Source organism: Pan paniscus, chromosome 2 (assembly GCF_029289425.2).
Source record: "Pan paniscus chromosome 2, NHGRI_mPanPan1-v2.0_pri, whole genome shotgun sequence".
NCBI classification, from domain to species: Eukaryota; Metazoa; Chordata; class Mammalia; order Primates; family Hominidae; genus Pan; species Pan paniscus.
Window position 1 is genome coordinate 173,333,490 of NC_085926.1, and position 25,152 is coordinate 173,358,641.

The 25,152-nt window shown below is 34.6% G+C and overlaps 1 protein-coding gene across 1 annotated transcript in view; it reads left to right on the forward strand.

Annotated features, from left to right (window-relative positions):
- Window positions 1-25,152, forward strand: part of NAALADL2 (N-acetylated alpha-linked acidic dipeptidase like 2) — a 1,375,347-nt gene that overhangs the window by 1,009,741 nt on the left and 340,454 nt on the right. Inside the window, exons 10-13 of the mRNA XM_063602605.1 lie at window positions 1-144; window positions 16,250-16,342; window positions 19,810-20,015; window positions 24,459-24,578. Coding sequence (XP_063458675.1) covers window positions 1-144; window positions 16,250-16,342; window positions 19,810-20,015; window positions 24,459-24,578 — 563 coding nt within the window. The remainder of the gene's footprint in view (window positions 145-16,249; window positions 16,343-19,809; window positions 20,016-24,458; window positions 24,579-25,152) is intronic.

Here is a 25,152-nt window from a genome sequence, read left to right on the forward strand (position 1 = left end):
ATGAAAGTTTTAGACAAAGCCGATCAAACCTCACCTCTCTGTTAGTGCAGCCCATCTCTGCATCCCTCGTTGCAAAACTGATCTCTTCGCCAAAAGCTACAACCAAAAATGAAGCGTGTAGCCCTCTAGAGCTTCCAAATGATGGTAAAGTATTTAATGTCGTTCTCTGTATTTTACAGTTTTTGTAAAGACCATGATCATTTTTAATCTCCTAAATTGATGTATGTAGGATTATTCTTTTCAAAAACATTGACTTTTGATGAAGTGAGCATTATTTTCTTCTGTGGCTCTTTAGCAGCATGTTTGGAAAGTAATTTTGATAGAGACTGAGAGTTGACCAAAATGAGAGATTAGAAAAAGAAACCATTTTGAACTGCTACAAAGGAAAGTAGCTTTATAAATAAAGCATTTTTGTACATTCATGAAAATCTGCTTAACAGAGCTTCCCGGTTTCAGCTTCAGCAGTCTCATTGCCTGCCAAGATTCAGTGGATAGCAGGCAACTATCTGGGGTATGAAGTCTTTTAGTATAAAGCATTAAAGCCTAATTCCTGCAATTGACTAAAAAATCCCTCTGTCTATACGCATCGTCGCCCGAGAGATGCTTCTTGTACTGCAGTGCCGTTTGTCAGGCCTTGTTGGACCACGTAGGATGAAACTGAAGTAGTTAAGCTACCTGTGGAGGGATGAAAGCCTTGGGCTGCATCTTGTTCCTGCCTCCAGCCTCAGCATTAGGGTTCTAAAGAAAAGACTCTCTTTACAATTTGTTAAATTTGTATCTATTTGCTAGGAACTACACCTTGTGGGCTCTTTTTTGTGTCCAGACCTCTGGGCTCAATAGTCATGTTTTATCTCAACTGTTTTTCTCTTGACAACAAAAGCATACAAAAAAGAAAATATGTTGAAGAAATATGTACAAAAAAAATCTGAATACATTAAGGATTTCTCTGTTAGGGACATATGCTTTTCAAAATCCTGTAGATTGAGAGCCTCTAAACTGATTACCAATTAAACAAGGTGGGAAAATTAGAAAACAGTAATAAGCCAATGTCCTCAAAGCAGGAGTGCAGAAGCACTCGAGGAGCTTTCTGTTTTGTTTTGTTTTGTTTCTGCCATTTATTCTGAGCCCAACAAATTGATTATGGGCTCTATTTGTTAAAATATGTAAACAACACCAAAATAATAGTGTAGTTGTAAAAGGCACTGGACTTGTAAAAGACCATATTTAAGCCCAGATTTAAATAATTAATTAATTCAATACAGAGCCCCCAATACATTCCAGCCACTGTCCTGCCCTCAAGGAACTGACAGTCCCCATGCTAGCTCCATGCCCTCTCCTATGTCACCTCCCACTGGAAACCTCTACATCTGCAGCTACAAAAAATAGCTACAACTTTATCATCTTAAATAGTTGTGAGAATCAAAGTATGATATATGTATCAATTCTTTTTTAAAATTTTTTTGTGTTATATGTTATGTTATATATTTTTTGAGACAAGGTCTTGCTCTGTCATCAAGGCTAGAGTGCAAGTGGCTTAATCATAGCTCACTGCAGCCTCAAACTCCTAAGCTGAAGCAATTCTCCTACCTCAGCCTCCCAAGTAGCTAGGACTACAGGTGTGTGCCACCACACTAGACTAATTTAAAAAGTATATATTTTTGTAGCCACAGGGTCTCACTAAGTTGCCCAGGCTGGTCTTGAGCTCCCTAGATCAAGTGGTCCTCCTGCCTCAGCCTCCCAAGGTGCTAGGATTATAAGTATGAGCCACCATAACTGGATTAATTTTTTTGTATGTTGTAAAATGTTACATAACTATTAAGAAGTATCTTTGTTATCAAATAACTACTTTTTTAAAAAAATGTAGATATGTCTTACTCTATTGCCCAGGCTGGAGTGCAGTGACATGGTCATGGTTCACTGCAGCCTCAGCCCCCTGGGCTCAAGTGATCCTCTTGCTTCAGCCTTCCGAGTAGCTAGGGCTACAGGCACATGACACTACACCCAGCTAACTTTTAAATCTTGTTGTAGAGACAGGATCTTACTATGTTTCCAGGGCTAGTCTCAAATTCCTGGGCTCAAGCAATCCTCCTGCTTGTCTCCTAAAGTGCTGGGATTATAGGCATGAGCCATTGTGCCTGGCCTAACATTAATTTTCTTCTTTTTTTTTTTTTTTTTTTGAGACAGAGTCTCGCTCTGTCTCCCAGACTGCAGTGCAGTGGCACAGTCTCGGCTCACTGCAAGCTCCGCCTCCCGGGTTCACACCATTCTCCTGCCTCAGCCTCCCAAGTAGCTGGGACTACAGGTGCCCGCCACCACGCCTGGCTAATTTTTTGTATTTTTAGTAGAGACGGGGTCTCACCATGTTAACCAGGATGGTCTCGATCTCCTGACCTCGTGATCCGCCCACCTCGGCCTCCCAAAGTGCTGGGATTACAGGCGTGAGCCACCACGCCCAGCCTTAATTTTCTTCTTAATATGCAGAATAATGTCCTTGCAAAGGAAGATGACACTCTCCAGCTGCATTTCCATAATAAATTAACAACAGGCATGAAGCCTACAAGAAGAGTTGAGATATACACCCGTGTTAAAGCAAGAAAGATAGGTCTACTTTCTAAGGGATTATGACATATGAAATTGTTCTCATGGATATTGTTATGTTTTTAGAAAAATTGTTATTTTTTTTAAAATTCAAAAAGATATATTTAAATCATTGAGAAGACCTTTCATGTTATAATGAGTTATTTATTTTTTAAAATACAGAATATACATTTAAATTTTCCAAATACTGATTGAACAGTCTCACTGAGTCTGGTAAATCAGTATTGGAAAATCTAAATATATAATTCTATGTTAACATATAATCCTACATTAAACTGAATTTAATGTAGGATTATAACCCCTTACCCTAATGTTTTGGACAATAATGCTCATAGTTTTTCTGAGATAATTAAGTTTCCTCATAGATACTATAAAATGCATTAATTATTCACAGTGATGTATATCAGGATGAAACATGAAAAGGATACTGAATGAGGTACTATAATTTTAAGCAATAACAGCAATGCTTATTATTTAAGGATAAAAGAAATAATTTAAAACATATTATAATTATAACATATTGTTAAATTTTCTAAGTATAACCCTGATCTTTAGTGTCAGAAAATCTTCACTCAACAAGTTGGAAATGGGCACATTAAGAATATATGTGAGAATCCACTAATTATTTATTCTACCCATTTAACCCTTTATGCACACTAAATCAAAATTCTCTAAAATCCAGGCAAAAATGTAATAGAATTTTTCTACTACCAAATCAAGGACTACATTTAATACCTCTAGTGTTAAAGTGAGTCATTGTTCAAATTTCAGAAATTGAGTCTTGGTCCTGTTTGTCCAGACTTGGATTATCCTTGAACCAATCATCATAATATAGTTGATGTAGTCTGTCAATAGGCTTGAGTCAACCAGAATCTATTTCTAGGGATATTGCCAAAGCTACTCATAAAATGTTGATGGGAAATGCTGGCAACAGTTCAGAAAGGGAAATTGGCAAATGGATGTTGAGAAAGCAAGTGTAGTTCAAGGATGGTACAAGTCTGGCCAAAACTCAGTTTACAAACTTTAAGAATGACTTGCTTCATCATTAAAAGTGAACAAGAAACCATGTAGCTCTGGGATCTTTCTCTAGCCATCTTAAGACCATGGGAATGCATCCTACCTGAAAATAAAGTCAACATAGGAAGGGGTCAGATGAGTAAAGGGGAGAGAAAGATAGAAATAGAGATAGAGAGAAGGTGTGGGGAAAGATGGAGAAAGAGAGAGAGAAAAAGAAACCCTTATTTATATGATTAGAGCCCTAAATAAAGGCTTGTCTGAAGCCAAATCTATTGAACTTTTCATATATATGAGTCAATACATTACTCCTTTGTTTCAGCCTATTTATATTTGGTTTTTGGTTACTTGCAACTAAAAGCTATCTAACTGATACAAACCATAACACTTAAACTAAACAAAAGAATTAAATGCCTTCATGCATTAGATAGGCTCAGCAAATTGAACTGGACAGCTGGGCATTTGTATCACTGCGAGAACTAAAAAAAAAAGTATAAGGAATGGAAAAAGAATCATGAGAAAAGTTCCTCCTTAAATAGATTGTTTGCATTGATTAGATAATTGGATACTGACTCCATTTCATTTTGAATGGTCTTTTTCTTTGTAGACCTGACCCATTCAGTCAACGTATTGTCAATATTTGTCTTTGAAGTTCAGTCAAAACATGGAAAGCTTAATTTTCACATATCAATCTGAGCTTGTGGTTAAAATTCATGACTATAATAATTAAAAAGGAAGAAGAAATTTTAAAATCCATTAATGTAATTTAGCGTGAAAAATATAAATGAATCAAGTTAAAAATAAACATTTTAAGATATTTGATGATTCACTTATTTTGAAAAAATAATTGTTTACATGTTGCTTAAAACTTATCAGTGATGACAAAATTTTACATAAATAAATTTGGGTGATGTCTCTTCAAGTGGATATTCAAGTGCTATTATTTCCTTATTTCCTATTATTTCCTTATTTACAATTCTATATTTTTATGAAAATTACTTTTATTATTAAAATGACATAGTGTCTAACCGATCATCTTGTTTATAATTTTTACGTGTTTCTAATGCATTTTGAAAATCTATCTTCCTAATCTGTTAGTAGTTACTTGAAACAATGCATTACTAGCATTTCTTGAGTACAAATTTAAAAGCATGTATTGAACATATTATCTACAAGTTGTAGTTACACAAATATTTATTGGCAAATGGTGCCTTTTAGCTTTTCAAGAAATATCTATTAAAAGGAAATGTTAGTACAATTGAATCCAACATTGTGTATTCTTACATATGAAACTAATCAATGTGTTCAGAGCAGCCTCAGAATTGCTCCATGTGAGAAGATCCAGTACATTATGCTATTCTCATTAAAGAATGTCTTCAGATTCTCTCTCTCTCTCTCTCTCGCTGTGTCTTTCTCTCCCTCTATCCACCTACCTATCAATTTATCTTGGTAGACAATGGAGTAGTATGACCTTATATGACATGGCTTCCTTTAAGTTCCAACATAACAAATGACAAAACTTTTTGGCCACAACAAAATTAAGTATTTTTTAGTAGGCCTTAAAAGAAAAAAAAGAAAGGGAAAACTAAAAACTGTTTTTGAGCAGAGTGGGCTTTAATAATATTGATTAGGCTTTTCCGATCAACATGGAGGAAAATATTCAGAAGAAATGGGGAAAATTTTAATTTGTGCAGATAGCTTCTATATAGCATGCATATAGATATGATGGCTGTTCTTTATCTGAATACTTCAGGGAGCTAGAACTCTTTACGAAGAACTGATATGTGTGGAGACAAATGCCAGATCAACTGTCTTCAAGCAGTCAGTTACATAGTGAACCTAGGAGTCTGAGGTAGGAGCTGATAACGGAGTATTCCGTAGAACTAAAGATCAACATTCATGAGCTGCCAGTCTGAAGTCCTTGGACAAAAGGAAAAAGAGCTTCAGAATTCACTTTGAAGGACTGTTCATCAGGGATCTTAAATGGAGTGAGCGTAGGGGGGAACCTATTGTCCAAAGTCCACAGAAAGTAGAGTCAATTCTCTGTTTCCTGGGGAGTGCAGGCTGGGCTTACCAAAGGTGACGCAGATCTGACATTCACCCAGAACTTCTCAAGTTTCCAGGATTCTGTCTCAACAGTTTTGATTTTAGAAATGATTCAGCTGGGGTACAGTCTAGAGTTTTTGTTTGTTTGCTAAAAGACTTAAAGACAACCTGAGATGTACACTTGAAAACAAAATTACTTTAAAAAGTGTTTTCTACTTTTTCAATATTTCTCAATGATTTTACAGCTTCTTATATTCTTAGCATATCATTTTTCAAATACCTGTCACTTTTTACAAATTATAGAAATTCCAACTAAACTTTGGAGTTTATATGTGTGATAAAATCCATTAGCGTACACCCTATCTTTATATTTTTATGTTGTGGACCAACACTGTCATTTACTAAACAAAAACTTGCACAGATTCCTCACTGCCTTTGTGTTTCTATATTCTGCTATTCCTTGCAAGTATCCAATATTTCTCCTTATTATTCTGTTCAGTATTATCCAAATATGTCTTGCATGTCTGTGTCTCTAAGTTGTAAAGGCCCATTACCCTCTAAATTCTTAAGGTTCAGTGCAAGTGTTATATTCTCCACCAAAAGCTCTTTAGGGTTTCATTCAAGTTGGACGTAGCCTCTCTTTATGACTCTGTCATGCATTTGGCACTTGTATGCTATTTGGCATTATGATATGATATTCTTCCGAGAACATCATAAGCAGAGCATAAGCAACTGAATTTTCATTAGAATATGTTGTTTCCTCTTTATAATTCAATTATTTGCGGTTTTCTTTATGGTTCAGGGTATTATCAGTGTTTATGAGTATTTGAAATGAATGTACGCTGTGTAATTGTCTATTCTACACATGCCACTTAGACTAAGTTCCTTAATCAGGTTGTTCAAATATTCTGTATATTATTCATGTTAAAATCTCCTACTGTGAATATAAATTTGTCCATTTTCCCTTGTAGTTAGTCAATTTTCACTTTATATGTTTTGAGATTATTTCTTCGGTGATTATAAATTCAAATATATCATATCTTCTGGAATAGTTGAACCACTTATCACAGGAAGTGATATTCCTTATGTGTAGTAATTCTTGTTTTGAGTATTAATTTTGGAGCACTATTTGTATTAGTATCTTTATGCTACGTATTTTTTGCTTTCAACCTTCCTGTATCTTCCCTTTATATATCTCTCATTAATAGCAAATAATTTCCAATTTAAATGCAATCTGATAGTCTTTTAATAGGAGCATTTGGTCCCTTTCATTTAATGTGATTAATATGTACTTAGGCTTATAGTTTTCATCTTAATTAGGGTTTCTTCTTTGAATCACATATTGTTTTCCTTGAGTTTTATTTTTTCTTTAGATTTAGATGTTTGCCATTAAATTTTTCTCTCTACTATTTAGAAGTTATAAATACATTTTGTATTCTTTTATAATTAATCTAAGAAATTACAACTTCTTAGAGATGCCATGCCCCAGCTCTGCTTAATGTCAGGTAACTTTCTTTGCAGTCTCTTGGGAGGGAGGGGAAGTTCAGAACTTTAGGGTTCCTACTTTATAGAGGAAGAATCTTTTTTTAGAACCACCTTCTTCATCCCAGTTTTGGTAAGCCCAGGACTTTGTCTTCTGACCTTTGCATCTCACAAGGCCGTCAATATTAAAGGGTTCTCTTTGTTTACCAAATTCCCTTAGGTTGAGGATAGCCTCATAGTTTTATTTACCTGGGTTCCCATCACAACTTAAATTTTGACCTAGTAAGTTCTTAATTTCTTGCTAATTCTTAGATGCTGTTAACAAGATTTGTTTTGTATTTTATTTGGCATTATAAGTTATTATCAGTGAGTGGAGTAATCTGATATCCTAGCCCACCATATTTTTAGTAAAGAAAATCTTTTCTTCCTTTCCATCCATTTATTTCCTGGCAGCAAATATGGACTCGGAAAATTGTGTAGATTGATTGGCATATAAATCAGGTTTTCATCAAGAAAAAAAGGATACACTAAAAAATGTGCAATTTAAGAGAATTTAATCAAGTGTTTATGCACATGGTGTGGACAGGTAAAGCAAAACAGAAAGGGATACCATTGCTACTGCCTCTAAACCAGGTCTAGTAATTGCTACTACTGTAAACCTGAAAGGGCAAGAAGAGAGAGCAGTTGTAGGACCGGGCAAGTACTTTAGCTGTAAGAGAAGAGCTGTGGCTTTTAGTCAAGCAGAGTTGTCACTGCATAAAGTGGACAGCCAGGGAGGGTACTGGAAAATAAATACTCCAGTCTTTCCCTTAACCCAACCTGCTGGCCTCTTGTTGATGCCTTCAATTGGGTAAACTAAACCCGAAGCCAAAGAATAAAAGAACCAGGTAGATGTAGTTCTTAGAGGTACTTCTCCTGGGGTAAGGTTAATGGAGGGTAGCAAATAGATGTGAATGAACAAATAGAAAATATGCAGCAAAGATAGTGCTTCAGGTGATTAGTCTTCTGATTCATTTTATGATTTATGATTTGTGGAAGTGTTTGGTAGACAGATGAGAAAAAATTGTCAATTTTTACATTTCTGAGGGATACAAAGAGAGTAACAGTTATTTTTTCTCATATTCATATTATTTAAAATATCTTCCTAGTTACTTAATTTTACTAAATAAAAAGAATACGATTTAATTCAATGTTAATTGTTTTTCCAAAAGTATGCAAGCTCACATGAGTACTTGCACATATGGATGTGAAAATGTGTACGCATGTATTAGACAATCAGGGGATAGCTATATGTACTTGAAAGTTTACAAGTTATGATGGCAGAGAATCTAGAAGCAGTTTATATTCAGATTTTCCGGCAAACAGTTGGCATTTAGGAAAGATAGCTGCAGACCACAGCATCTCAATCATCAAAACTATGCCTCTAGAACAGATTCTAGTCACAGTGAGGATCAGGAAAATTAAGAAAATGAAAGAACAATCTGGAAGTCCAATCCTAGAAGAAGTTATTTTCTAGAGCCAGGTGGACAAGAAAGGGACTCAAGTATATATAATGGGACAAATATTCAATTAAACTTAGAGACTCTAGAAGAACTATGCCTAGGAAACTAACAAATGCTTAATTATTGGAATTGAGACTCAGAGTTAGCAGCAAGTGTTATTCTTCAAATCTCTTTGAATAAGATTGGAATTTTTTCTAGATACTTGGTATAATTATTCACAATACAGGTGAAAATGAAGCTTTGTTAGTTATCACGGAAGAAGAAGATTGGGAACCAATTAATCTGGCTCTTAATAATTGCAACAAAAATGCAAGACAGGATTGTCTCTGGACCATAAAATTGGCAGCAGTTATTTTTCTCTGCACATGATGAAATTAAGGGATAGAGAGAGGCAGCTATTTCATGTCTCTTAGCTCTGACACCCCTCACCCTATTTGAATACAAATGTTCTCTGAGTGGAACACATTTTTATATCTTGAAATCTTTTAAACTTCACATGTCATAATTAAAGCTGTCATCAAATTTTACATGAAAGGCAGAAATTGGTAAATGTGAGCTGGAAATATAATTTTTAACTACCAATACACACACACACACACGCAGCAATTTTTTGAATAATTAACTGCCCCTAAATGTTCTCCAGGAGTTTCTAATTACAACTTTCAACGGTGAATTTTTTTTAAATCTTGAAATAAATGTACAGAAAGTTGCAATAGTAAAAGTATTTTTTCTTAACTACTCAAGAGCAAATTATAAACATAGTGAATATCTCTGACTTTGTCAGTGAATCATCTGACAAACAATGACATACTCCTACACAGATGACGCAACCATCACAATCAGAAGTTAATCATTGATACATTACTACCATGCATTCCACAGACTCAATTAAACATTTTCCATTTTTCCCAGTAACATCCTAAATTACAATAGGGTCCAAACTAGGCACATGTATTGCATCAAGTTGTCAAATCCTCCATTTCCTTCAACCTGGAAGAGTTTCTGTCTTTTCTTGACTTCCTTTGCTTTGCTACCTTTGAAGATTCCATACCAATTATCTACAGTATTGTCCCTCCAATCTGGGTCTATCTGATGTTATCTCATGAGGATATTCAAGCTCTGAATCTTTAACAGTAATACTACAGAGTGAGACTATGTTTTTCCTATTGCATTTTATGAGCTGGTGCATGATATTACCATGTACCAGGGAACAATTTGTTCCCCTGTTTGTAATCAGTTGATGCCATTCCTCCCTCCACAATGGATCCAACGTTCGTCACTGTCTAATATGGGCTATTCACCCTACATCAAATGTTCTACCTGCCCCTACCACGATGTAGTTAACTTCCTTACTCTACTCAGGCTCTAACAAGGTATGTTTTTCAGCTCTTAAAAGCAGATATCCCTCTCACTCTGCTTCAGTTTGTCCCATCTCTAGTGATGCTACTACTTTTGATCACTTGATTAAGGTGGTGGCCGCCAGGTCTCCCTATTGAAGTTACTTTATAATTTTTTTCTTTTATACTCAGTAAGCATTTGAAATCATGTAGCATACTGCCCCAAACCACTGCTACCTTTAGCCACTAGTATTTGTGTTCACTGATACTTGTTGCCCAGTCATTTCTATGATGATGCTAATGGTGACTTTCCAACTTCCTTTTTTTATTTTGTGTTTAAGACAGTTTCACTCTGTCACTGCAGTGCAGTGGCACCATTTTAGCTAAGTGCAGCCTTGAACTCTTTGGCTCAAATGATCCTCTTGCCTCAGTCTCTGAGTAACTAGGACTAGAGGCATGCACCACCATGTCTGGCTAATTTTTTTTTTTTTTTTTTTTTTGTAGAGACAAGATCTTGCTATGTTGCTCAGGCTGGTCTCAAACTCTTGGCCTCAAGGGATCCTCCCAAAGCTTTAGGATTACAGGCATGAGTCACCACTTCCAGCTGTAATTTTATCATCTTTACACTTATTAGTTGAAATTCCACTGTAAAGAAGAGATTTTTCCTTTTTTCTATTCATTTCTTGGTATGATTTTTTTAATTTACACATGCCAGTATTGAGTCATTCCTTAATTAGGATTTATATTCATAATAGATTCAATAGGTTATAAACCAGTACTATTTGTATCTTAATACTCAAATTGTCAAATGTTAGGCAGTAATAGCAACTTCAGCTGGGTTCTGTGTCCTTTGACATGTACTCATTATTCTTCGTGTATTTCTTTAGTTTTTGGCACCATAAGACGTACCAAATCATCTTGTACTTTTCCTGTGCCAGCTGTTATCAGCCAATTCTCCAGACTCTAGGTCCTTTGAGTGGAGAATAGTGTCTAGAAAACCAGATCTGGATTCATCTATTGCTATTGAAGTGTTGTTTCTCTCCATACTACTCAGTGAACAAAACTAGGAAAATATAGTTATATTTTAATATTACATTTGTATGTAAATATATAAAAATATATCTATACACTCAGATTTATATCTGTATTTACTTTTAAATCTATATGCACAGGTGTTACACACACACATACACACGGTTTTTTATATATGTATGTTCTCATGGATATATATAGATATATATACAATCAACAACATATATAGCTATGTTCTCATGGTTTTATATATATAAATATATAAATTAATATAAATTCATATGTTCTCTTGGTTTTATATATAATATATAATTAAAATATATTACATTTTATAATTTAAATATAAATATAATTAAAATAAATTATATATATATAAAACCATGAGAACATATCAATATCGAGTTTTACTTATCTTTCCATGTTTGTAAATCTTTTCTCTAGGAGTTAGAAATTGCCTTCTCATTAAATGGAATATATTTACTTAGGTAATTAGATCCTCTGCATGTAATCCATTGATGCCATTACTCCCTTCACAATGGATCCAACCCTAGGCACTGGTACATACAGGCTATTCACTCTATATCAAATGTTCTGTCTGCCCCTACCACAATGTGGTTAACTTCCTCACTCCACCCAGGCTCTAACACTATATGCTATTCAGCTCTTAAATGCAGATGGCCTTCTCACTTTGCTTCAATGGCTTATCTCATTGCACTATTTCCCCTGGTAGTTGCTTTCCTCCTCATATTCAGGCCTTCTCACACACAGGTACACATGTGCACACACACACACACTTAGACACTATCCCCACCATCCTTGGGCCCTGATATACCATGCTGGACCACAAGCCAAAATAACTAGATCCTGAGGTCCACAACCACCATAAAAGAAAATTAGCACAACAAATACATATACCACCCAAAGTTACCATATTGGAACACATGGTATAAGAATTTAAAATAAGGATTAAAGTTAAACTCAAAAAGAGAATAAAATATGTTAGCAATATAAAACAAAAATCAGAAAACATTTTAAAAAATGAGAGGAAATAATAGGTATGGAAAATAAGATAACTGAAAGACATATAGTAATAGTTAGGGTGGGTAGATAGATACAGCCATAGATAGATGTAACTGAAGAATAAATTCAAGAGCTAGAAGATTAGATTGACCTTCTAGATCCAGAGGGGCGTAGAAAAGGATAAATAGAGAAATACAAAAGTACGACTAAAATATACAGTCGATTAAAATGGAGTTCTAGAAACAATATTAGAAGAAGGAAAAAATGGGAGAGAGAAAATGGTCAAAAAAGTAATAATAATTTTTCCGGAAAAAAAAAAAACACCTATATATTTTACAGTTAAATTCAAAAAGCACAAAGATAAAAATTCTAAAAGTTTCTACGGTGAAAAAGGGTTCAACATTAACAGGTGCTACACTAGGAGGAGACAATCTCTCTAGGTTTTAATTCCACCATCCCTGGGGATTTGGAGGAGGAGACATACCCCAGAGTGCAGGTTTGTTCAAGACTTTTTACAACAGTGCCTCACTCCAGTAGATACGGGAAGGCCTGCTAAACCCAATTTCTGTTCCACTGTTTAATCTCTCCTTTTTCATAGTTTGTTCATAATCATACACATTTTTACCTAAGTTTAATCATTATGTGTATCTCTCTGTATTCTTTTCTTTTCACTTATAGCATATCCGTGTTTCTAAGTATTCTTTTTACATTTTTAACAGCCACACATTTTATCACAATTCTCTAAGTCATTTCCCTGTTTCAGATGTTTATGTTGTTTTCTGTTATTGCTATTACAGATTATACTACAGAGAGCTGAATTATTCTTGTAGGATAAATTTCTAAGTACAGGATTGCTTTTGTTATTGCTATGAAGAGTAATATTGCCTTACCAACGGATTGTTCAAATTAGCAATGCCAACAGCAGCAGATGTGTCTTTAGAGCAAGTTTATTCAAGACTTTCTGATATTTATTATTAAAATTTAAAATGTGATAATGGTGCTGACTCTAGTGAAAATAAACAGACTCTATACATATTTATTTTCAGATGTGAGTATGGAATAATATGAAACAATATGCATCACGATCAGCACATGCATGAGGATGTAAATAAAGAGATGAAAAGTAGCTTTTTGCCATGTAAATATGTCATTATTTTGACCTAGTCTTTGCCTAGTGATACATAAGGAAGTCCTTCTGTCAGTTGGAAGGATCCAATGTAAATATAGCATTCTTCTCAGAGCAAAAGATTGTGTTTATTTTCTTTGACCTCTGTGCTTCTTTTAAATAGTTCTAGACCTCGAGATGTAGAAAGCAGAATAAAATAATTTGAAATCCTTCCATACAAATGTTTAAGATCTCTGAAGGAAATTTAAAAGCAGCTCTCAAAAAATAAAGTAAAATATAACCAAATATACAAAAGCAAAAATGAAGACAGAATCAACAATCAGAGAAGTAAGCAAAAGAGTTGCAACTCTGTTTGCCGCATATTCAGAAGTTATGGGTCTTGGTAAAATTAGAGTGGGACTATAGCATCCACACTGGGACAAAAGAGATGATCATGTTCCCAAAGAGACAGGGTGTTGCAGACCCAAAGAGTGCGCAGCAGCAATATTTATTGTAAAGAGCAAAATAACAAAGCTTCCACAGCGTGGAAGGTGACCCAAGCAGGTTGCTGCTGCTGGCTGGCGTGGCCAGCTTTTACTCCCTTATCTGTCCCCACCCACGTCCTGCTGATTGGTCCATTTTACTGAGTGCTGATTGGTCCATTTTACAGAGTGCTGACTGGTCCATTTTGCAGAGTGCTGATTGGTGGGTTTACAGTTCTTTAGCTAGATAGAGAGTGCTGATTGGTGCATTTTTACAGAGTGCTGATTGGTGCATTTACAATTCTTTAGCTAGACACAGAATGCTGATTGGTGCGTTTTTACAGAGTGCCGATTGGTGCATTTTTACAGAGTACTGATTTGTGCATTTACAATCCTTCAGCTAGACACAGAGTGCTGATTGGTGCATTTACAATTCTTTAGATAGACACAGAGAGCTGATGGTGCGTTTTTACAGAATGCTGATTGGCGCATTTACAATCCTTTGTCTAGACACAGCGTGCTGATTGGTGCATTTTTACAGAGTGCTGATTGGTGCATTTACAATCCTTTATCTAGACACAGAGCACTGTTTGGTGCGTTTTTACAGAGTGCTGATTGGTGCATTTACAATCCTCTAGCTAGACAGAAAAGTTCTCCAAGTCCCCACTTGACCCAGGAATTCCAGCTGGCTTCACCTCTCAATCCCCCCTCTAATCAGGACACCCCAACAGCTGTTGGGAATTGGGCAATAACCACTCTAGCTACTTCCAGTAAGAATGTGATCCAGTAAAAATTAGTGCATGTGTGTGAAAATGGTTATTGTAAATTTTAAGCACTATATTAATGCAAGGTAATATTGTAAGTAGTACAGTATACATATTGTGACGTTTTCTCACTGCTAACTTAGACAAAAATATATTGAATTTTAGAAAACCAGAAAAGATTCTTCTCCTATATCTGTATCTAAAATAAGCAGGAAAGATCATCGAAAGGTGTAAGGTAAAGAGTCTATAAAGTTCACTTATGTGGATCATTTGGAACAAACCTTGAGCAGGGAATTAGACAAACAATCAAAACAAACAAACATATGAGCCCAATGCTATGACAATCTTGAAAAGGCAGAACTATGAGACAATAAAAAGATCAGTGGTTGCTGCCAGGGGTTTCTGGGGAGAGAGGGAGGGAAGGAGGGATGAAGAGGTGGTGCACAGGGGATTTTAGAGTAGTGAAGCTATCCTGTATGATACTATCACGATGGATATACACCATTATGCATTGTCAAAGCCCATTGAATATACAACACAAAAAGTGAATACCAATGTAAACTATGGACTTTATGTGTCATTATTGGTCTGTCAGGGTAACAAATGTTCCACAGTAATGCAGGATGTTAATAATAGGAGGCTTGGGAGACAGAGGGTATTGGGGAACTGTATACTTTCTCCTCAGTATTTTTGCAAACCTAAAATGCTCTAAGAAACAAAGTCTATTAATTGAAAAACAAACGAAAATGCATAGTACCTAAATTAAAAGCACAATGCTCAGACTCTATGTAGATTTACTCATAGATAGATAAGGCACTCAGGCATTTTCTAAAGGCCTCTTTACTTTTGTCTTGGTTATTATTTTAATGGATTCAGTATACTGATTTTCCATTTAATTTGTTTGAAAGTGTACATTGAGGGAAAGAAGTAATATATTTATTATTACAATTTCTATCTAGCAGTAAGAAGTGACATTTGTAGGCCTGCCAGTATAATGTGGCTACTTTGCATTACCTGCTTTCAAATGTGCCACGCTCTGCCCTGACACTAACACCTAGCCACTCTTAAACCTCTGCTTTAAGGAAAACTTTAAAGATCCTGTGAACCACTTCCCAACCCAGACTTCTCAGGATCCATCAAATACAGGATTAACACATTTCATCTCCAGAGACTATGTCAGTTCTGTGACTAGAGTCCCTCCTGTTTGGTGTCTTTGCCTTATTTGCAAAATTTTTGAATATCAAACATAAACAGAAAAATTCAAAAAGATAGAGCGATTAGTACAGATTTAGAATAGAGGTAAGGGACCTACAAACTCAGAAATAAAAACTCTAATATATGAAAACATGTACAGCTTTAAGAATAGTTATCCTTTTATGTTGTATAATGCTTTATTTATCATTTTTAAAGTGTTAATAAAATAGTGAGTCATACTGGAAAGGTTATTGTCCACATGTTCTTTATCTGAAAATAGAAAAGCATTCAATATTCTTTGGAAATATTTTAATCTATTTTTTTCTGTTTTTAAAAATATGAGTTCCCCACATCTCCTGAAGGTCTTCTCAATGCTCTCATGATGAACCCTCATTGTAGAACTCAATGTAAGGTTTAGAAGTGCCTATTTATGGCTCTGAGGTTCAAAGAGGCTAGCAATTGTATCTTAGTCATCATTGCGTAACAAACACCTAAAATAGAATCTGTACAAAGTATTGAATAAATATTTGTCGGAAAAAGTATAACTGGCTATCTGAGAACATTCAATTCTGTGGAATTCTTTTGCTGATGATATTGGATAAATAAATTTTAAGGTTTAAAAAATACAATAAAATATAAAGAAGCAAAAGTCTTTAAATTTTTATTTTTTCAGAAATAAGAGTCGTCAGCATGCAAGTCCAGACAGTCACAAAATTGAAAACAGTTACTAATGTTGTTGGATATGTAATGGGCTTGACATCTCCAGGTAAGTAGGGTTGAAAATTTATAATCTACACTTCATATGAAACTATACAAGGAAATGCTCTGTAATAATTTAATATTATACTTAAATATCCTACTTGAGATATAACTAGAAATTTTTCCCACTCTTAGAGTAGATAAATTTGAAACTAAGAAGTGGGTCTTCCTTCTCTTTCCTACCGTATCTCTTCTAAAATAAATCTTAGTGGGGGGAGAGGGAGAGAGAGAGAGAGGTGGGGATCTCTCAGGAGGAGATGAAACAAGAAACAGAGTTTAGATTTGGTAAACTGGCATGTTCTAAAAAAGCCAAAGTTTTCTTTTTTCTTATACTCACCATAACACCACTGAAAATTTTATTTTTATCAGGAAGACATTTTAAAGAATGATTTTCTTTTTCCTCACTGCAGCCTCTGCCTCCCAAGTTCAAGCAATTCTTGTGCCTCATCCTCTTGAGTAGCTGAGACTACAGGCACCCACCACCAAGCCCGGCTAATTTTTCATTTTGTATTTTTAGTAGAGACAGGGTTTCACCATGTTGGCCAGGCTGGTCTTGCACTCCTATCCTCATGTGATCCACCCGCCTTGGCCTCCCAAAGTGCTGGGATTAAAGGGGTGAGCCAGCATGCCTGGCTAAGAAAGATTTTAGTTTTTAATGTTTTTTTTTTTTTTAAATAAAAGTTTTGGTCTCCAAATTTAGTTGTCCAGTTTTATTCTATGTCCCACTCTGTATCCTTGGTCCATTGCCAAATTTGTCAAATGTCTGCATGGCTTTAGGTTTTCAACGTGCTTGTGAAAATGGTCACCTGCAGCTACTCAGGAGGCTGAGGCAGGAGAATCGCTTGAATCTGGGAGGCGGAGGTTGCAGTTAGCTGAGATTGTGCCACTGCTCTCTAGCCTGGGCAACAGAGAGAGACTCCATCTCAAAAAAAAAAATGAAATCTTCAGATATTATGTAGGCTAATTCAGAGATTAATAGCAATACTTCCAAACACATTGTAAGGCTGAATCACATATTACTGTCTAATGTGCCTGTTATACAGTGTAGCATGTAACACTCTTTTTATTACACTTTTGCTACTTCTGTTGATTTTGGGACATTTACGCAAGTTCTCCCTGGAGAATTATTCTTTTCCATGACTTTAGTAAAATTGGCCTAGTTGCTAGCTCAGAATTTTAAGATCAAGTTTTACAGCCTCCCAGTTTCTTGCTGGCCAACTCTTACAAAGTTCATGAAAGCCAGTTATTTTCTCTGATTTCTTTACAGTCACAATGTTGAACAACCTCTGATTATAGTTCTTTAAATACAAGATATAAATAAATTTGAAATTTGTTACTATTGAATTTCAACAAATTTCCATCATAAGGTTCTCAATTGAAGCACTAGAATATTTATCATCACTGATACACTCGCAAGTTGTTATTGAAAAACCCAGTTGTACAAATTATACTAGCTTTAGAGTGAAGAAAATTCACTGTACAAAATAAACCCCTGGAATTGAAAAAATCGATTTTACCATTAGTATTCTTCAGTGTATGATATGCAGAGTTTCTCAAATTTTGCTTATTTGAATTTTACAAATAATTGACTATTTAATTAGCTGGGCGTGGTGGCGGGCGCCTGTAGTCCCAGCTACTGGGGAGGCTGAGGCAGGAGAATGGCGTGAACCCGGGAGGCGGAGCTTGCAGTGAGCAGAGATCGCGCCACTGCACTCCAGCCTGGAAGACAGAGCGAGACTCCATCTCAAAAAAAAAAAAAAATTGACTATTTACATAACATTTTATTTAATAACTTTGAAGATTAGAAACAATAATCAATTAGCATTGTTTCTTGGATATGGTTTATTTAGAATGCAGACAATTCCAAGCAAAACTTTGAGACATTTATGGGAGATAAGTGAATAAATTCTTGGGTTTTTAACATTTGCAGACACGCTCTCACACTATGTATACCATTAATTAAATCATTTTTTTTTTTTTTTTTTTGAGATGGAGTCTTGCTCTATCACGGGGCTGGAATGTAGTGACACGATCTTCGCTCATTGCATCCTCCACCTCTGAGGTTCAAGCAATTCCCTGCCTCAGCCTCCCGAATAGCTGGAATTACAGGTGCCCGCCACCAAGCCCAGCTAATTTTTGTATTTTTAGTAGAGACGAGGTTTCACCATCTTGGCCAGGCTGGTCTTGAACTCCTGACCTCGTGATCCACCTGTCTCGGCCTCCCAAAGTACCGGGATTACAGGCGTGAGCCACCGCCCATTCATTAAACCTTAATAAAATGTTGGCAGATCAAATCCATTGCCAATTCCTGTGTGGAAAACTAAAATATCTTCATACTGTGGCATTTCTTGTAAGGTAGCTTTCTGGTGTTATAAGTCAAAGGGTGATTCATTTATTCCACCCATGTGTAAGACCTACTGTCTGTTGAGCATTGTTCAAAGTGGCTTACAAACAGTAACTCCTAAAACTCAGAACAACTAGATGGAGGATGTACTATTTGTTTAACTACCTTAGAGATGAAAATACTAAGGCATCGAAAGTTGAAATAAGCTTTCCAAGGTCACACAACTAGTGACTTGCAAAGCCTGGATTCTAACCCAAGCAGGCTGGATTCAGGGTCTGCACAAGGTACCATCCAGTTGTGGGACATCTGGTAATAAAATGATATTCAATGAAGAAAAATTTTTGCACAGATGTATGAAGATACTTGCTCAGATAAATTCAGATATGTTATTATTACCAATAACATTCGCTGACAAGAAAATCAGAGGAAACTCTCGAGGGGCATTTTCAGCCTTATTATTGAAAATATTCAGTAATGTACATCGAACAGCTACTTCCATGTGTTAGGAAGGCTCTCCTAGTAGTGTATCTAATACATTTTGAATGATTGCATGAAATAAAATATGTAAAAGGCAACTTTTACAACAGTTGAATGACTTTTGATATTGGCGAATTTTATTGTTTTTCTTCACAGAAAGGAGAGGGCCTAAAATTTTAAGTTGGAAGCTGTAATTAATTCCCTGTGGAATTAATTTATTGCAGAATCCATACATGACTACCACATTTTTAATATTTAAAGCGCCTTCTTAAATGTATTAATAGTTTATTAATATTTACTGAGCATGCATACATTGTTTACAGGGCACTTCCCACTCTGAGTCTGGAAAAATGTTAGATAAGGGTTTCACTGTGGCATATTTACATGCTTCATTAATTAATATTCATGTTCTAAAGGAGAGTAATATGGATCTAAGCTTTGGATTCATAATTGGGTTCAGCAGCTGCCTCTGCTTTGATATACACAGATGTGTGAATTAAGACAGTGGGCAAAAAAAATTAAAGTAGTCTTAATTATTAGAGCAATTTTGCTTAATTATTGCTCAGTTGTGCAATAGAATTATGTAAATGTCATTAAATTTATTGTTAAGGTTTACATTTTTTTAAATGGCTCTTGTCCCTTTCTATTTTCAGACCGGTATATCATAGTTGGCAGCCATCATCACACTGCACACAGTTATAATGGACAAGAATGGGCCAGTAGTACTGCAATAATCACAGCGTTTATCCGTGCCTTGATGTCAAAAGTTAAGAGAGGGTGGAGACCAGACCGAACTATTGTTTTCTGTTCTTGGGGAGGAACAGCTTTTGGCAATATTGGCTCATATGAATGGGGAGAGGTAAAGCAAAATATACATTAATTACAGTGCTTTTCTTTTCTTAGTTTGCTAAAGTAGACAAAGTAAAATTTTCAAAGCCAAGGGCAATAATGTGCTTCTCTACAAAAGTGTCATATTGCCTAATTTGCTGAGATGGCTTATAATAATAATACGGAATTAGAGCTAGACCACAGCAAACTACGTATGACCTTCAAATATCTTACCCCTATTGTTACCAGACTTACAAACCCTGATACAGTCTAATACACAATAGTGTTTACCTTATTATTGTATTTCTCCTTAGAAGACAGGATGACAGGCACTGGACAAAAAAGGATCAGATGATACATATTATCTTTCTTTTTCTACACTTTCTAGGAATAATCTGGAATTAGGGAACAGTCTCCTATATTAAATGTTTATTACCTTAGCATTATATTTTCTCTCTTCAATATGGATATTGAGTGTAAAATACATTTTAAAATCCACTTTTTCCTCCTTCTACCACTCCACTCTTTCACCCTTATCTCCCTACCTTCTGTCTCCTACCTGCCTATCTATTGCCTACCTACCTACCTAACCACCTTAGGAAACCTGTATCCAAATGAAATCTAGCATGCAATGAGGTACAGTTAGAATACAACTGAAATATTGGAGAATTTAAGTCTCAAACTCTTCTGACAGACCTGGGTCTCATAAATGCACTGTATTTTTAATGGAATATGATAACTGATCATCGGATTGATAGAAAGTCTATTTACTTTTGTGATTTGTTTTAAAAAAGAGGTTCAATAGACATATGTAGACCAAAAACACTACATAATTTTACTAGGAAAGCAAGATAATTTAATACTGTAGTTTTTTCACTACTTCAGCTTTGAGGAGAAAAATTTAATAGGAAATTATTTTGCTACATTTTTATTTTTAATCACTCAAAAAAGATAACATATCTATTAAATCAAAGAAAATATTTAAAAAGGTATAGAAAAGAAGATAGCAAGTATCTTTTTTAATTTGAAGTAAAGAATAGACTTAAAGATGAAAAATTTTTTTCAGTGTAAAATTCATCAAGATTCACACACTGCAAATTGGAATGCTTTTCTGTATGCAAATGAGTGGTGTGAATGTTTGGGCCATATTCAAAAGAATTACTTCAAATGAAAAAATTCCATTGCTTAAAGAATCTCTTTAAGTTGACAACTTTGTAAGTAAGCTGGAAATGAAATAGCTGAACCAACCTCTCAAACTCATATTCCAAATTACTTTAAAGATTGGTAAACACGTTAAAGAACAGTTTAGGGAATATGTTTGTAATCTATACCATTTTTAATACATCAGAAACAATGAAATTAATGTTTTAGTTTTCCTGTAACAGTAAAGCACATATCTTTAAAATGTCTTAAAGATTCTTTTCAAATTCCAAAGATGTATTTTGCTATTTCAAACTATATTTTAGGTCTTCTAGATACCTATCTAGTAACTGTCACAATTAATTTGTGTTAATTCTAAATTAAAATATATATTTCTGAACTATGTTTTAGAATAGACTAGGCTTGTCTAAATTAATAGTTTCTAATGTAAACATCTCAAACCCCAATGCATGGAAAATTTTATTAAAAAATTTAGTTGAGCATCAAGCATCAGAGCCTGTAAGTTGAATCAATGTGGGCTTGCATGTGTGTGAGCGATAGTTTTTGTCAAAGTAAGTTGATATTTTTGGGGTTAATACACATTCATTCTTAAGTTTTTGTGAAGTCATTGTACCTTTTGATAATTGTATGTTTTCTTAGTCAATGATGCTAAAAATACAACAACTACAATGTGGGAGTTCACAGGAAAAAAATTTTGTTAATAAGGTTATTCCTATTCAAAACAATTAAGTACCAATGTCTCTGAATGTTTATATATGTATTTACATTTAGCAACTGATTATACATTCATTTACTGGCATTTTAGGTGACTAGATGGGCAAAGACATATGAGTAATGAAAATGGTAAATAATATACGTTTGATTATTGGCCTATAAAATGTATTTTTATAATTTACTGTGTCTCACCAGATTGTTTCAATGCAATTCATGAAGCCATTTTGTAAACATCCTGTTGAAGAGAAATTTAGAAAACTGCTAGTTGTCCTGTTTTGCCTACTCATGTCAAATGTAATCCTGAGAATGAAAGAGTTTATGTTAGACTGAAACTAATTTATGCTCTAAATATATTCCCCTGTGAAGGGGAGTGAGGAAAGCCCTTATTGACATGTCATGTTGCCCCATTTAATTTTGCTTGCCTAGAAAACTCTGGAAACCCACAGTGGTAGTTAAGAGGGTTAGATGATGTTGGTCAATAAACTTAACAATGGAATTTATAGACAGAATTATTAGAGAATTGATTCAATACTGATCTTGATCTTTGAGAAAAATTATAACATTTTGCTAAATAGGTTCTATACTTTAAAAAGTACCATTTCTTCTGTGAAGAATCTTCATTTGTCAGAGGCTATTGTGGAAATATTATAGATATTGGAGTAAAAGAAGTCATAGTTCAAATTCTCTTTACCATAGAATATGTCATCTTAGGCAAAATTAACTTCCCTAAGACTTGATTCCTCAAATGAGTCTACTAATGCCTATCTTATGAGGGTCTCATGAGAATTATATAGACTAACATATAGACAGTGTCTATGTGGTAGTGTGCTAATAGAAGCTGATATTTCATAGCACTTAAGTAACAGATATTTTTGAACAATATTATGGAAAAATTACTCAAGCTTAAAATTCATCATTTATGTGCACTTAAAATGTTTACTAATTTTAAATGATTGTCTTTTCAGCCCTCTTTCAGAGGTATAGCTGAATTTTCAACATAAAATATGGATAACAGTGAAAGCATGCAGTATTTATGTTTCTGTCCCTGGCTTCTTTTAGTTAGCATAGTGTTCTCCAATTCCATCCATGTTATCACAAAAGAGATAAGTTTCTTGTTTTTCAAGGCTGAATTGTATTCCATTGTGTATATAGAACACATTTTCTTTTTCTATTCATCTGTAACAGAGTGTAGAATGGTGGTTTCAGCCTGGGGTATGGAGGGAACGGGGAGAAAATGGTCAACTTCTATTATATATTGTGTGGCATGGTGAATATACTTAGTAATAGAGTATTATACATTTCAAAATTGTTCAGTAAATTTTATGTGTTTTCATCACAAAAAATGTAACATATTTGGGGTGATGAATATGTTAACCAGCTTAATTTAATTATTCCACATCATATTCATAAATCATAACATCACTTTGTACTCCATAAAATTATATAATTTTAAGCTGTCAATTTACAATGAAAAAATAAAAATAAAATAGGATGACTTTATCAATTTGGCAGGTGTATGAGTCCTTGTAGTCTTTCATTTCATAGTATTAGAAGAAGAAAGATACTTTCCCAAGTTATGACATAATGTAATCTTTTAGGACATTTCTGTAGAACTGCCACCATGACAATTATTTGTTAAATGCTTGCACAAAAAAACAGGAAAATAGCAGAAAGACTTAGTGGTCCTTCTTAATAGGATCAGTGGTGTTCAATTTTGTGTGGTAAGGAGCAGAAGAGAAGTGGAAAACTATTATATGGAATCATTTGGTGTAGCTTGTGTGCATGAAATGCATCAGGTTTTTTTTTAAGGTAATATTTGCAAGATTACATTGTATTATGGCCCATTTTACTGATAACACAGGGTTATTTTGTGCAGAGTAGCTCATTGCTTCAAAAGTAAAGGGCTGGTTTTATTCATCACTGAAGTGGTTTATCTATATCTCTCCTCTTATTCAGTAACTCTAAAATTAAGTTGCATTCATATTCTGTAGTTAAATCCATACTGTGTTAACCTTTGAAGAACATTTTCTCTTAAAATTTGACTTTTGTCAGGAACATGCTTTAATATATTTTATTATATATCTAACTCTTACCACTCTTGTTTAAAATCCTTTTATAATCTTTGTGTACACTATTACATAGTATAGGATCACTTTTTTAAGAAAGTAATTATGGCTGGGTGCGGTGGCTCACATCTGTAATCCCAGCACTTTGGGAGGCTGAGGCTTGCAGGTCACGAGGTCAGGAGATCAAGACCATCCTGGCTAACATGGTGAAACCCTGTCTCTACTAAAAATACAAAAAATTAGCTGGAGGGGTGGCCAGCGCCTGTAGTCCCAGCTACTGAGGCAGGAGAATGGCGTGAACCCGGGAGGTGAAACTTGCAGTGAGCTGAGATCATGCCACTGCACTCCAGTCTGGGTGACAGAGCTAGAGTCTGTCTCAAAAAAAAAGAAAGAAAGAAAGAAAAAAAAAAAAGAAGGTAATTATGCAATATAATAATTTTAAGCATGAAATGAAATGTTCATTATTCAACATCTAATAAAGTAGAATCTATTTATTTGTCTTACAGATAGATCCTTTTTTTTCATTATTTCAGGATTTCAAGAAGGTTCTTCAGAAAAATGTTGTGGCTTATATTAGCCTCCACAGTCCCATAAGGGGGAACTCTAGTCTGTATCCTGTAGCATCACCATCTCTTCAGCAACTGGTAGTAGAGGTAAGACAAACCACTATTGTATCAAATGATTATGCAAAACCGACCTTTTCTCTATATTTTGACATTTCTTGATTTTTTCATTAATTTTTAAATATGCATCAAATGTTGTGTAAGTGTTTTAAGAAATGATCTATTGCTGACATTTTATCAATATACCTTAACTAATTTCTTATGTTCTGGAATTCTTCCCTTGCTACTCTTTTATGGTCATATTTCTAGAAGACATGAGTCACACAGTTATAGAGAAGGTATACAAAAATATATTTTTTAAAAATATATGAATTTAGCTCTCAAATTCCCAATTCTGTAATCTTGACATTTTATGATAAGCTTGGTTACTTTTGAATTTCTTCCTCTTCATTCTTGTTTTAAGTAAATGTGAGACCTGTCCTATCTTTACAACTGCTGTGTAGGCCCCCCGAGAGCAAGAATATAGTGATAACTAAATTTAAAAGATTTAGAAAATATTGTTTGAAAAATTACCTGTGGAAAAAGAAAACATGTTTTCTTAGTATCCTGAAAAATCATATATTTTTTATGTTTCATTGGAGTTACTTATTTTGAAAATATTTTG